The 12,511-nt window shown below is 48.0% G+C and overlaps 1 protein-coding gene across 8 annotated transcripts in view; it reads right to left on the bottom strand.

Moving 5' to 3' along the window:
• Positions 1-12,511, bottom strand: part of chd3 (chromodomain helicase DNA binding protein 3) — a 48,364-nt gene that overhangs the window by 33,577 nt on the left and 2,276 nt on the right. For 4 of the 8 annotated variants that reach the window (XM_088628019.1, XM_088628023.1, XM_088628021.1 and 1 more), the window contains exons 2-15: positions 8,610-8,737; positions 8,324-8,500; positions 7,712-7,836; positions 7,132-7,370; positions 6,536-6,777; positions 6,192-6,321; positions 5,772-5,950; positions 5,111-5,350; positions 4,606-4,809; positions 3,279-3,490; positions 2,739-2,870; positions 1,445-1,541; positions 1,160-1,351; positions 369-569 (exon numbers count right to left, since the gene is read on the bottom strand). In XM_088628019.1, the coding sequence (XP_088484145.1) occupies positions 369-569; positions 1,160-1,351; positions 1,445-1,541; positions 2,739-2,870; positions 3,279-3,490; positions 4,606-4,809; positions 5,111-5,350; positions 5,772-5,950; positions 6,192-6,321; positions 6,536-6,777; positions 7,132-7,370; positions 7,712-7,836; positions 8,324-8,500; positions 8,610-8,737 (2,498 nt within the window). The remainder of the gene's footprint in view (positions 1-368; positions 570-1,159; positions 1,352-1,444; positions 1,542-2,738; positions 2,871-3,278; positions 3,491-4,605; positions 4,810-5,110; positions 5,351-5,771; positions 5,951-6,191; positions 6,322-6,535; positions 6,778-7,131; positions 7,371-7,711; positions 7,837-8,323; positions 8,501-8,609; positions 8,738-12,511) is intronic. The other 4 variants (XM_088628024.1, XM_088628026.1, XM_088628020.1 and 1 more) reach the window with 3 other exon arrangements.

Here is a 12,511-nt window from a genome sequence, read left to right as displayed (position 1 = left end):
AGGACAAGCACTCTGGAGCACTTCCGTAAGATCTGCGGTCCTATTCTGGAATATTTTGAAAAAGACTGAGCTTTGTACTTATCCCTGATCATTTTACACATACAGTCATTTCGTCATTACTTCTATCACAGATTTTTGACTTTATTCTTTTCTCAACAACACTGTAAAAAGGCACAAGGCAGTTTGGTGCTTTTTGTTCTAGCTGTTTGTTTTTTGCGTTTTAATGTTTTTAAAGCTTTTGTTTGTTACATTTATCAAAATTAAAAAAAAAAACATCAAGCATTAAGAACGTGACTAAGCTGGGTGTCTGAGAGGTCTGGTGGGGAGGGGGCAAGCTGGTCCTGAGGTGGGGGAAAGCCCAGCCTCACCTTCATCTTGAAGGCCTTCTTTCCCCCTTTGATGGCGTTGTCCTCGAAGGAGAACTCATTCTCACGGATGATGGCCCGGCTCTCCTTGTCGCCCGTGTAAGTCACCACGTAGAAATCGGGAGCCCACATCTCAAACTCGCGCTCCCAGTTGATAATGGTGGAAAGGGGGGCGCTCACCAGGAAGGGGCCCTTGGTGTGGCCCTGAACAAACAGAGAGACAGATAAAGTTGTCCACCCTGACATGACAGATGTCTATCCCCACTATGGGAAAGTCCTGTTTATCCCAAGGAAATGATAAATCTATCTCTCCACAGAGCAGAAACAAATATATATTTATGTTCTGTAGAACTATAGATATAGTCTGTTCTTAGCATTATTAAAGGCCACTGCATATTGTCTATCAAACAGCATTGCACTGGGCATCCCTTATTTTCACACCGTTCTGGAATTGAAATAAACGCAATGCACTGTATTATACCATTTTGTGTTATAAGCAGCTATCGTGCTAATAGTATTGCTCATATGAGTTGCTTATAGCTCATATGAGTACTTTCATAGAATTCTACTCAGGAAATACTGTAGTGGCTAGAACTGCACTGTACCACAACCAATGGTCAGCGTCATTATCTGCTGTAATGGGCTGGGTAGTATTACATTCTGTAGCCAGTGCAATTGTATAATTTATTGTAGCCGCGAGCTCTGGACTTCACCACAATGCCCGGTGTCAGGCAGCCATGTCCCGCTGTGGAAGCTATTGCAGTGAGCTGAAGGGAGGTGGGGACTGGCATTACCTCCTTGAAGAGCGAATAGAGGAAGACGATGGTCTGGATGGTCTTGCCCAGGCCCATCTCGTCCGCGAGGATGGTGTCGGTGCCCTGAGCCCAGGAGAAGCGCAGCCAGTTCAGCCCCTCTAGCTGGTACAGGTGCAGGGTGCCCCCTGTCACTGTCACAAAGTCCGGCTGGACCTCGTACTTGACCGTGGGCTGTGGGGGAGAACGGAAAGCCAGGAAGTTATGCCGTCTCAACTGGTCAAAAAGAGGGTTTGCCCCACCACCATAAGGAAAGCCTGGACTCACATCAGTGATGGGTGAGCTGGGGGGGTCATCGGAGTCATCCTTCTTCACAATCTTCATCTTTCTTGGCCTCTCAGGGTCATCTTTTATCACCAGTTCTCTATCAAACGCACAGAGTCAGGAGGGAGGGAGACAATAATAATAATAATAATAATAATAATAATAATAATAATAATAATAATAATAATAATAATGTTTCTTTATTAGCCCTATACAATTTCTTGCATTAGGAATTCGTCTTTTCGCATACCCCAGCTTTTCTCCATGAGACACAGACACACAGACAGGGAGAGAAGCTTGGGGTCAGAGCGCAGGGTCAGCCATTGTACGGCGCCCCTGGAGCAGTTGGGGTTAAGGGCCTTGCTCAGGGGCCCAACGGAGTAGGATTCCTCTGCCGGCCGCGGGATTTGAGCCGGCAACCTTCCAGTCACAGGCGCATGGGATAGATTATGCACCAAAATATCAATGCCACATACAGTATCAGTTGTAAGTGAAACATTTGACTATGAACAATGCTCAGCTTCCTCATCACTATATGTCCTCAGCATCCCTATTCAAAAGTAAATGGTTATATTTTCATTTCATACACAGTTCAGTAAAGATAGGGCCACTCATTTCTGTGTACTAATATATCAGATACCTATAGGTATTAACAGGTGCATGGCATGGTGGCGTAGTGGTAAGCACTGATGCCCTCCAGTGCTCACTCCTCTGAGAGTTCAATCTCAGACCCGGGGTGCTGTCTGAGTGGAGTTTTAATGTTCTTCCAGGTTCATGTGGGTTTCCTCCGGGAGTTCTGGTTTCCTCCCACAGTCCAATAACATACTGGCAGGTTAATTGGCTGGTGGGAAAACTGGCCCTGATGTGAGTGTGTGCATGTCTGTGTGCCCTCCCAGGTGTACTTGCCGGGATTTTGCTCTGAGCCCTGGCTCTCCCACGACCCCCAGTTGGAAGAAGCAGTTAGAAAAGATTTGACAGTATTAACAGGTCAGGCTGGGGATTTTTTTTCCATGTATCCCTAGTTATTACATAAGATGTTACGTTTCTCCAAGATGGATTTGCCTGTCTTTGGAGGCACATAACTGCCATGTAGTACAAGGGTCTGCTATACTCTACTTCCAGCAGATGGACAGACAGCTACCTATGGCTCCAACCAGCAGACTGACAGACTGAGGGGATGACAAACAGACTTGGGCCTGTGGTTCCAGTGGACAGACAAAAAGCAGGCAGGCATACAGACTGATAAATGGGTGAAAAGCAGAATGATAATCTGACAAGAAGAGTGACACGGACATACCTGTGGTTCCAGTAGTTGGTCTTATGCAGATTGAACTCAGGGATATCCAGGTTGTCTCTCTCCCAGGTGCACTGGTCATATGTCAGGTCTCTCCACTTCACCAGGTAGTGATAATTCCCCTTCTTATCCACACTGCAGCACACACAGGTAAATGTATAAATACACCAATCCTAAAGCCAAAGCAAGCCCTTACTCTCACCTTTACTCAAAGCCCCATAGCTCAGCTGCAGCTGTAACACAGCACCACCTCTACAGTTTACCGTGGCTCACAGGTTGGAGCCCCTGCAGTTCACTGTGTAGCTGTGTGGCTCACAGACTGGAGCCCCTGCAGATCCCTGTGTAGCTGCGTGGCTCACAGACTGGAGCCCCTGCAGATCACTGTGTAGCTGTGTGGCTCACAGACTGGAGCCCCTGCAGATCCCTGTGTAGCTGCGTGGCTCACAGACTGGAGCCCCTGCAGATCCCTGTGTAGCTGTGTGGCTCACAGACTGGAGCCCCTGCAGTTCCCTGTATAGCTGTGCAGCTGTGTGGCTCACAGACCTGTGGTTGATGATGCGGTGTACCACCATCCACTCAGGCTTGATTCCGTAGCGGAAGAAGCGCTCCTCCATGGCAGCGTACTGTGGGTCCTTAGCCCTTCTCTTCTCGCTCTTGCTATCTTCCTCTCCCGAGCCGTAGTCCAGCCCGGGGGGCTCATCCATGTCATTCTTCCGCTGGTAATTCCGGAACATAACTGAGTGGTAGATCTCCAGCTGGGAGAAACACACGGGAAGACAGGCAAGGAGAGAGAGAGAGAGAGAAAGGACAGAGAAACAGCTTAATTCACAGAGGCAAAATTAAACCGTAATTCATTTAGGCCAACAAGTACTAATTATTATATTTATCAGCAACATCCTTTCAGAAGCTCACTGGCTCTGCCCTGGGGAGCAGACATTCCAGGTAAATTAACCACGTTTGGACAGGAGAGCCAGAACAGAAGAGGGGTTGTGAACAAAGGGAGCTCAATTTGCATTGCTGTGATTATTCTCTTCTTCAGTAAGTTACTGATCCAAGGATCCTCATGAGTTATTACATGGGATCCTTCCTGAAACCAACCCTCCCAACCTGGACGGGCAGCTTGTTCCAGAGTCTCACTACTCTTGGCGTAAAAAGATGTGCTTCTTGCTCTTAGTGCTGAATTCACTGTTGCTGAATTTCCACGGGTCGCTTTTTCATTGTTGATCGTGAAGATACCTCCTGGGCATTTGTACTCGTACCCCAACTCTAGAATATCTCCGGGAATATGAGAAAAGTTACAAGACAGTGGAGGCCATCAGCATCTTACAGATGTCATCACTCCCTTTCTTAAAAGACAGGATCAAACATATAGCGCACCCGAGACGTTAGGTCCAGATTCACACAATGTGAGTCTTAAAATCTAAATGTAATTGTTTTTTGTGTTCTGGGGTTCTTGTACTGCTGCTGCTGATCTTGAAGGGTCACCTAAGTTGACATAGTAAATGCCATTCAGTTATTTTGAATACCTGAGTCAAGTCCTTGCAATGTTATCGGTTTCAAACTGAAAAAGATCCAGGGATAATTCTAGTAGTCGTGCCAGTTTTGCAATGCCTCCAGAGAAGCAATATCTTTCTTGTATTGTGGTGACCAAAACTGTTCGCAATATTCTAAGCGCTGCCATTGTATCCTTCTGTAAGCTCTAGTACAACGCCCCTCTTTATAAATAGCACTGTCGAGGTCTCCACTGTCAATGAAAAGTTGTTCTCCATTGACTTCTCTGGTTACATAAAGACCGGTTTATTCTTATCCAGCAAGGTTTCCCTTCTTAATCAAAAAAAAAGTTTAAGGCTTGCTAAAACATAAGGTTTACCTGCAGCTCAGTGACCCAGGTGCAGTGCCAGTAGGACTGTCCCATCAGCTTCACAAAGAACTCCCTCTCGGGCCGACCTTGCAGTGGTTTCGGTGGGGGGTCCTGGGGGTCAGCGTCAGGGGGTGGGGGTACTGGTATCGGGGGTGGAGGCTCGCCCCAGCGCCAGTGCAGGATCTTCTGGACCCGGCCGTTGATGGGGGGGCACTACGTGGCAGACAAGAGGATTATAAAAATACAAGACACCCCTTTTACAAGGGCTGAGGTGTTACCTAAACTCAGCATGCAAAAGGGAAACGCAGTTCTGAGAATGCATATTGGACTTTATTACAGGCACACCCCTTCTTCATTATTGGGGTATCTTTACCAGAGGACTGGGGGAAAGGACAGAAAAATGGAATTGGCTGGAAGAACATGTTCATCACAATCTACAGCAGTGGGGGATTACAATTTAAGGGAGAGGGGCTCAGTGATGTGATGTGACTGGCCGAGAGAGGGTGTCACTCACCGTGCAGCGTGGGCACAACCACTCCCCGTTGGGTATCTCGGGCAGGGGGGGGTTCAGGCAGTGGATGTGGTAGGAGGAGGGGCAGGTGTCGCAACACAGCAGCTCCCCTCCGTCCTTGCAGACCCGGCAGAACTCCATGTGGTCATCCTCCTCCTCCTCCGCCCCTTCGCACTCCTCCACCTCCTCCTCAAACTCCTCAAACTCATCCTCCTTCGCCTCCCATTGGATCCCCTCCTTCTCCTGGGGACAGACGCAGAGGCAGGGAGTGAGTGAGGAGCAATACAGAAACACAAACAGTGCAGTATATCACACTGCCACACTAACACTCTGTTGAGAGGGACTGAGACTGAGGGGTAGCGCTGCTGCACATTAATACTGCACTTAGAGAGAGATACAAAGAGGGGGAGGAAGGAACAGTGGATGTCTGGTATGAAGGGGCTTCAATCTGGAAAACAGAAGGACTTAGGGTAGATATTTCTGGGCAAATATTCAAGAGCAGATTTTGCAGAGTTGATGGTTAGGGGCAGGTCAGTTGCGGATGGCGGTACACGTGACAGGGTACATGGGCTTGGGCAGATGGAGAGGAAGAACTGAGCTAGAATAGGCTGGAAGGGTAGATGTGGCAGGACATGCGAGGCAGGGAGGGAAAGGGCAGACTCACGCAGTGGGGGCAGCTCCACTTGCCCTCAGGTGCTCTCTCCAGTTCGGGCTCCAGGCACACCAGGTGGTAGGCACGGGGGCAGGTGTCACACAGGATGATCTCGCCGCCCTGCTGGCAGACCTCGCAATAGTCCTGGTGATCTGTCTCATAGCCATCACCCTCCTCCTCTCCCACCACCGCTGGAGAGAGGGATGAGAGAGGGAAAGAGAGCTTAAATCATACTAAGATCTTTGGTAATGTATAATACTACACTGAAAAAACAGACTGTGTGAGGGAGAGAGAAAGCAAGAGAGAGCCCGAGACAGTGAGAATGAACTCCACCGTACACTGAGTCCGAGAGACAGTGCACAGTGATTGCAGTACCACTGCGCTGATCCTAAGGCACAGGGCCAGAGTAAGATACAGCGAAAGGGCTCTTACTTTTCTTCTTCTTTTTGGGTCGGCCCCTCTTGGCCTTCTTGGCCCGGCCGGAAGTGTCGGAGCGCATCGACGAGCTGTGCACGCTGGAGTTCTCCAGGTCCGACTCCTCCTCTAACTCTGCCTCATCACTCTGGGGGGGGGGGGGGGCAGGAGGTGGAAAGATCGGAGGATCAGAGCACTGCGAACACACATCCTTTGCGACACGCACGCTTCGGAAACCGCAATATGACAAGTACAAAGAGTAACAGTGAGAGACGAGGGCAAGAGAGCGAGAGACAGATGGTACTGAAAACGAGAGGGAGAGTGAAAACAAGAGACAGGCACAGAGAACTCAAGGGCCTCACAGAGGTGCTCTTCTTCCTCTTGGTTCCCAGCATGCCCAGTTTAATACGCAGAGGTGCCATCTTCTTGCCCTTTGCCTTCTTCTTCTCAGGGATGCGAGGACTCTTACTGCGCTTCTTATAGCCGGGACCTGCAGGCACAGCGGGGGCAGAGAGGAGACCCACAGGCTGTGAATTTTTCATGAATCCGCTGATACTGCTCAGTTCAGTTTTCTCAATTACAGTTCTGTTTTCATACTTATGGCCTGGAAACAAGAGATAAGATCACTTTATTAGCCACATACAATTTCTTGCATTAGGAATTCGTCTTTTAGCTTACACCAGCTTGCTCTCTACGAGACACACAGACAGGGAGAGAGAAGCTTGGGGTCAGAGCGCAGGGTCAGCCATTCATACAACACCCCCGGAGCAGCTGGGGTTAAGGGCCTTGCTCAGGGGCCCGACGGAGTAGGATTCCTCTGCCGGCCACGGGATTTGAACAGGCAACCTTCCAGCCACAGACGCAGATCCTGAGCCACAGAGACACCGCACCGCCAACACCCAGGTATGAATAAAAACCTTTTCATTCCCTCATGGAGTGTTTGGATTCCTCCAGTTACCTTTGCCTTCTTTGGTCTTGGCCTTGCGCAGGGGAGGGGGCTGAGGCGGTTGCTCGGGTGACGGCGTCGGCGCGGAGACCTGCTCGGCAACGGCGGCAGCAGCGGCGGCGGCAGCAGCAGCCACAGCGGCAGCAGACCCCTTGAAGGGGTTGTTGGCACTGAATTCACGCCACTTGGCACCTAGGATGGTCATCATCTTGGACATGGGGATTTTGGGGTTCTTTTTGGCGATCATGGGCCTGAAAACGAACAAGAAAGACTTACTGGCCAGCCACCCTCCACCCATTTCTCAGTTGTACAGGCTTCAGAATGTGAATGTAGCAATTCCTGTACTGCATGAGGACAATTATCCAACATACCCACTGAGCGATTCAGGGAGGAATCTGGATGACTACTCCCAACTCTACCCCCCATGGTATTCCACCAGCGGTGCCCTGACACCATGGGAATCCCTGTCACAGGCAGCTGGTTGCATGGCCCAAACTTGATCCATAAAGCTCAACCGCCACTCAGAACTGCCTCCCAGGGATTCATTTCCGACTCCCCACCCTCTGTGAAGCAGGTGATCCCCCTAGACTACCTCATAAACTGGCTGAAGGCCTTGTAATTGGTGAGGGTGCGGTAGTCCTCGTCCGTGAACACGTGGTCAACGTCCTCCAGCCCCCAGTCTTGCAGGAGCTGACCAGAAGACTTCTGCTCCACCTGCTGAGAGAGACGTGTGCACAGGCCAGTGAGCATCTGAAAGAACAGATGCTTGAAATGGAGAAAGTGAGCAAATTACGAACTCAGTTTAAGGTGTAGTTAAATCACAGGTCTCAGCTAGAAAACACACGGAGAGCCAATCACGGATAAGAGGAACATTCGGCAAGCCAATCAGGGTATACTTACAGATTCAACACACTAATCAGGTAGCACACAATGACACGTTTTCAACATGCCAAGGTGCATTTACAGAGTCAAGAACCCAATCAGGGAACTTCAATACAAACAGGTTGTCACTTGCTATAACATGTTACACGGGTAACGCCACAGCAATGGGAGATAACAGAACCGTATTACAGAATGCTAGCAACATGCGTTATGTGCTGTAGTACAACACAGCACTTCACTGTGACAGAGGAGACAAGTCTTTAACAAGCACTTACCTCACTCCTCCTCACAGAGCAACAGCACAAACAGCCCACACACTGACCTTTGTGCCTTCATCCCGGGCGCCATCCTCATCCTCTTTTTTCTTGCGCTTGGTCTTCTTCTCTTTCTTCTCCTTGTGCTTCTTCCTCTTCTTCTTCCCGCCGCCTGCGTAGTCGCTGGCGCCGCTGTCCGACTGCTCCCCGTACTCCCTGTTCGAGTCCCCCTCCACCTCGCTGTCCTGGGGGGGAGAAGAGGGGGGGGAAGAGTTAGTGACGGGGCAGAGAGAGAGGAAGGGGAGAGGCCAAGAGATGATGGAGGAGGAGGAGGAGGAGGAGGGCCGGTCTTACAAGTTTCTTGCGCTTCCGGGGCTTGGGTGCCTTGCCATCCTTCGGCTCCTTCTTCTTCTTGGGGCCGCGTTTCTTCTTCCTGGGGGCCGCTTCCGTGTCCGACTGCTCCCTGACCACCTCGGCCTCCTCTGCCCGGGGTAGGAGAGGGACAGGGGTGAGAATGGGAGGGGGGAGGGTTCACGAGCAGAAACAAAGAGCAGGCGGGCAGGCAGGCTCAGGATCGAAACCACAGAGGCCCAGCTCTGCGCACCGAGAGGGGTCTGGGATGTGCCTCCCAGTTCAGAGCAGCAGACGACCACGACAGTTCAGGCATCGCGATCGTGTTTTCCTCCAGAGGATCTGAATGAGCCCGAGAGAAACAAGTGACCCTTCCAAACCCAACACCCCCAGCCTTTGAGGTCTGGAAGCCATCAAACTCTCCACTTCTCTGTTGGGAGAAGCTCAGATAAAGGGCATTACCTGTGGTGTTTCATTTTACTATTTACCCCCTCCTCTTACCCTAAAATGGCCTAAAATTAAGCTAACACCCCAATGACTGGAGCTGGGAATGCTTGCTCTTTACTAATTAAACAGCACCAAGTGAGAAAAAGTAAAAAATAAAAACAGCGGTTTAGCAGGCCAAAAACAGAAAACAAATACTGCCTGATGAATGAATTCATGTTTTGAAATGACAGAATTAGTGGACTACAACTAATACAGGAACCTGTATTAGGGCTACTGCTCTTTTGCAAAGCAGTCAGGGTTACAGATACCATTTCAATACTGGGCATATTCCTGCCACTTAGTCAGGAATGTAGAGATCAGAATCAAGCTTTAAACATAAGAAGGGAAATGCCGACTTGAAGAAGTTATCTCTGAAAACGACTTGTTAGCTGTTCATGTCAACTGATTATTTACATCTTCTAGTCACTGTGTGAAATCAACGCAAATGGGTAAAGAGAACTTTAGGGTAATTCAAAGTGCATAATCTGATTAAATAAATTCAATCTAATCTAAGGATGTTATGGGAAATTTGCACAATGTTCTCACGGGTGTTACTTAGAATACAGTGCAAATTCTTGTTACCATGCTACAAAACCAATATTGTGATTCTGGAATCAGAACAGACAAGAATAAGAAGGTAAACTTCAGGCTCAATGTAACATTCTACTCTGACAGGCTAAAATATCTGAGTATAAAATAACCGAGTCTTGAACGGGGAAGACTATAAGGGACCAGATTCAAGCTCCTCAAATGGAGCATTCCAAGGGTCTCAACAGGTGAAGGATGAGCAAAGGCTGATCTCTGTTATCACGGGTTTGAGTCTGGGCCTTATTATCAGCCAACCGTGACAAAGATTCCCTATGAAATGGTGCTCAGGAACAGGGCTAATTAATCAAGGGCAGGGCAGGATTAAACATCTGGGGTTCTCTGAGGCCCCCTGGGTGCTTGCAGGAATGCAGTTCTGGGAGTGAGGACAGGACCCCTCCTCTATCTGGCGCTGAACCTCCGGTACGCGGCTGTACTTCACGTGACATGTTAAAAGACTAATGGCACGAAGGTGGAAGGTTTGGAGGAATCTGCATCGACTTCCTCATTGCCCTTCTCCCCTGTGTGCGGCTGCAGTGCTCCAGTGCTCGCAGCTGTGAGCTAAGACATGAAAAGCACACAACTGGCTATTCCAAAACCAGAGAGTACAACCAAAAAACTCCAATGACTTCATTTTGAATCTTTGCAAGTCTAAATTTTATAAACAAGGCTCAAATGCATTGACAAAGTAAACCCAATGATGTGCTTCAAAACTAACAGTGCATTTGGGACCAGAGCTAAGGAGGCTCGTAGTTACAGAAAGGGTTGTGATATCCTGGCTTCTTTCAGGATGAAGCTGAGGATGGATGGATAAGGTCTTAGACCAATTAGCTATGAGCAACCACTCTAGGTGGGTCAAACAGCCTTCTTGTTTATCCTCTCTTATGGAATTCTTCAAGTGATCTCACCTTTGTATTTAAAGGGTTAATTTTCTGGCTGTCCATCCTTTTTTTTTTATTGGCAATACCAATTTTCACCTGACAATAGCCAACAAGCCAGGAGAGCAGATACGCTGGGAAAACCAGCACACAGACACCTCCCTTCACCCAAGCTGCTATTGACTAAACCAAAAAAAAGTAATATAAGTGAAGAAATTCTGAAAAGAAGCGGCTAAACTCTCCAGTTGCTTTCAAGAAACAACCAGGTCAAATTTCTGAGACTGATTATTATAAATAATTCCCTACACATATATAGCGCTTTTCTGGACACTCCACTCAAAGCGCTTTACAGGTAATGGGGACTCCCCTCCACCACCAGCAGTGTGCAGCCCCACCTGGATGATGTGACGGCAACTCCCCACACACCAGCTATCAGTGGGGAGGAGAACAGATTTAAGAAGCCAGTTCTTAAAAGGGGATTATTTGGAGACCATGATTGGTAGAGGCCGGAGGAAATTTGGTAGAGGTAACACCTCTACTGTTTTTGAGAAACGGGAATTTTTAATTAACACAGAGAGTCAGGACTTCAGTTTTACGTCTCATCTGAAGGACAGCGCATTTTTACTGTATAGTGCCCCCATCGCTATACTGGGGCATTAGGACCCACACAGACCTCAGGGTGAGCGCCCCCTACTGGCCCCTCTAACAACTCTTTCAGCAGCAACCTGCTGGAGGTCTCCCATCCAGGTACTGACCTGGCTCACACCTGCTGAGCTGCAGCGTGATATTAACTGCTGAGCAAACGGTAAATGCACGATGGACCAAATCGACCCGGGCTCATTGGTGACATTTCTGATATTCTTACTGGTTTGTATGCAGACCAGTCACAGGCACCCGGCAGCCCACCAAAACTTCCATCAACATTGGGCCCAGATCCTGAGTCCAGGGAGCTGGTATTTGTATCTAACATGCTACTACTGCAGCATACTGGAGTTCTGGGTGCCTGAGTCCAGCTAAAGGACCGTTTTCCAACACCGCCATTAGACACAAACAAATGGATTGCAATAGCAAGCAAGCGCGACTGATCACCGATTAACAATTAAAACCATTATACAACAAGAAAAAATCATTTCAGACAATTTATTCTGGGGTAATCCATTTATTTCACAATGGATTTTATAAAAAGTCTTTCATGTCAATGTTAGGCCCACCGTCTGATTTAGGGCATTTTCAATTTGTATGCCGAAGACAAACTTAATTTAAACTTAACAAAAACTTAACACCATTAAAAAAAAACTTTCATTTAAGCGACAAAAAACAGTTATGTGAGAAGCATAATTAAGACGTATTGTTGTTGGTGCCTGTTTAAGAGGCGAGCTAAAATTCCAGGATCTTAAAATATTATGTCAAAACTTAGTTCCACAAACATCCCGGTCCTGCGGATTGAGAGAAGTAAAAAAAATGCCATTCGTACAACACGGAAACATAAAACTTAAAAAAACCAAAAGAATAAAATTAAATCAGTTTCCGGCTTCACACAAAAAGCATTACAGTTAAGCTCAACCAACGAACCGGTCTTTCATTTTAGCTCCGCTTACCTACGTTTAACTGAAATTAACGGAGGATAAATTCACCGAGTTGAAACTCGAAACACCTCAACTATTTCAAGAGCAGCATTTTTTTCTGAAGTGTTTGAACAATGAATAATAAACAAATTCCTTTAGTGGGTGTTCTCCCATACTCACAAAAACTCTCCTGGGTCTTTTTTTTCTCAGCGTTGACACGACTGTAGTTTTTACCGCGCTACAGAAGGGCGCCAATCGTGTTTCGTCTTTTGCCTGTTAATTCGTATTTTCCCCCCTTTTGTTTTACAGCCACGTTTTTCCATCGTGTACGTGATGTGCCAATCTCTGTCGTGTTTACAAAGCTTTCGGAGGCTGCTGAAATTTACTGGCC

Source organism: Lepisosteus platostomus, chromosome 4 (genome assembly GCF_059453375.1).
Source record: "Lepisosteus platostomus isolate fLepPlt1 chromosome 4, fLepPlt1.hap1, whole genome shotgun sequence".
NCBI lineage: Eukaryota > Metazoa > Chordata > Actinopteri > Semionotiformes > Lepisosteidae > Lepisosteus > Lepisosteus platostomus.
This window is presented reverse-complemented; position numbering and strand designations above follow the sequence as displayed.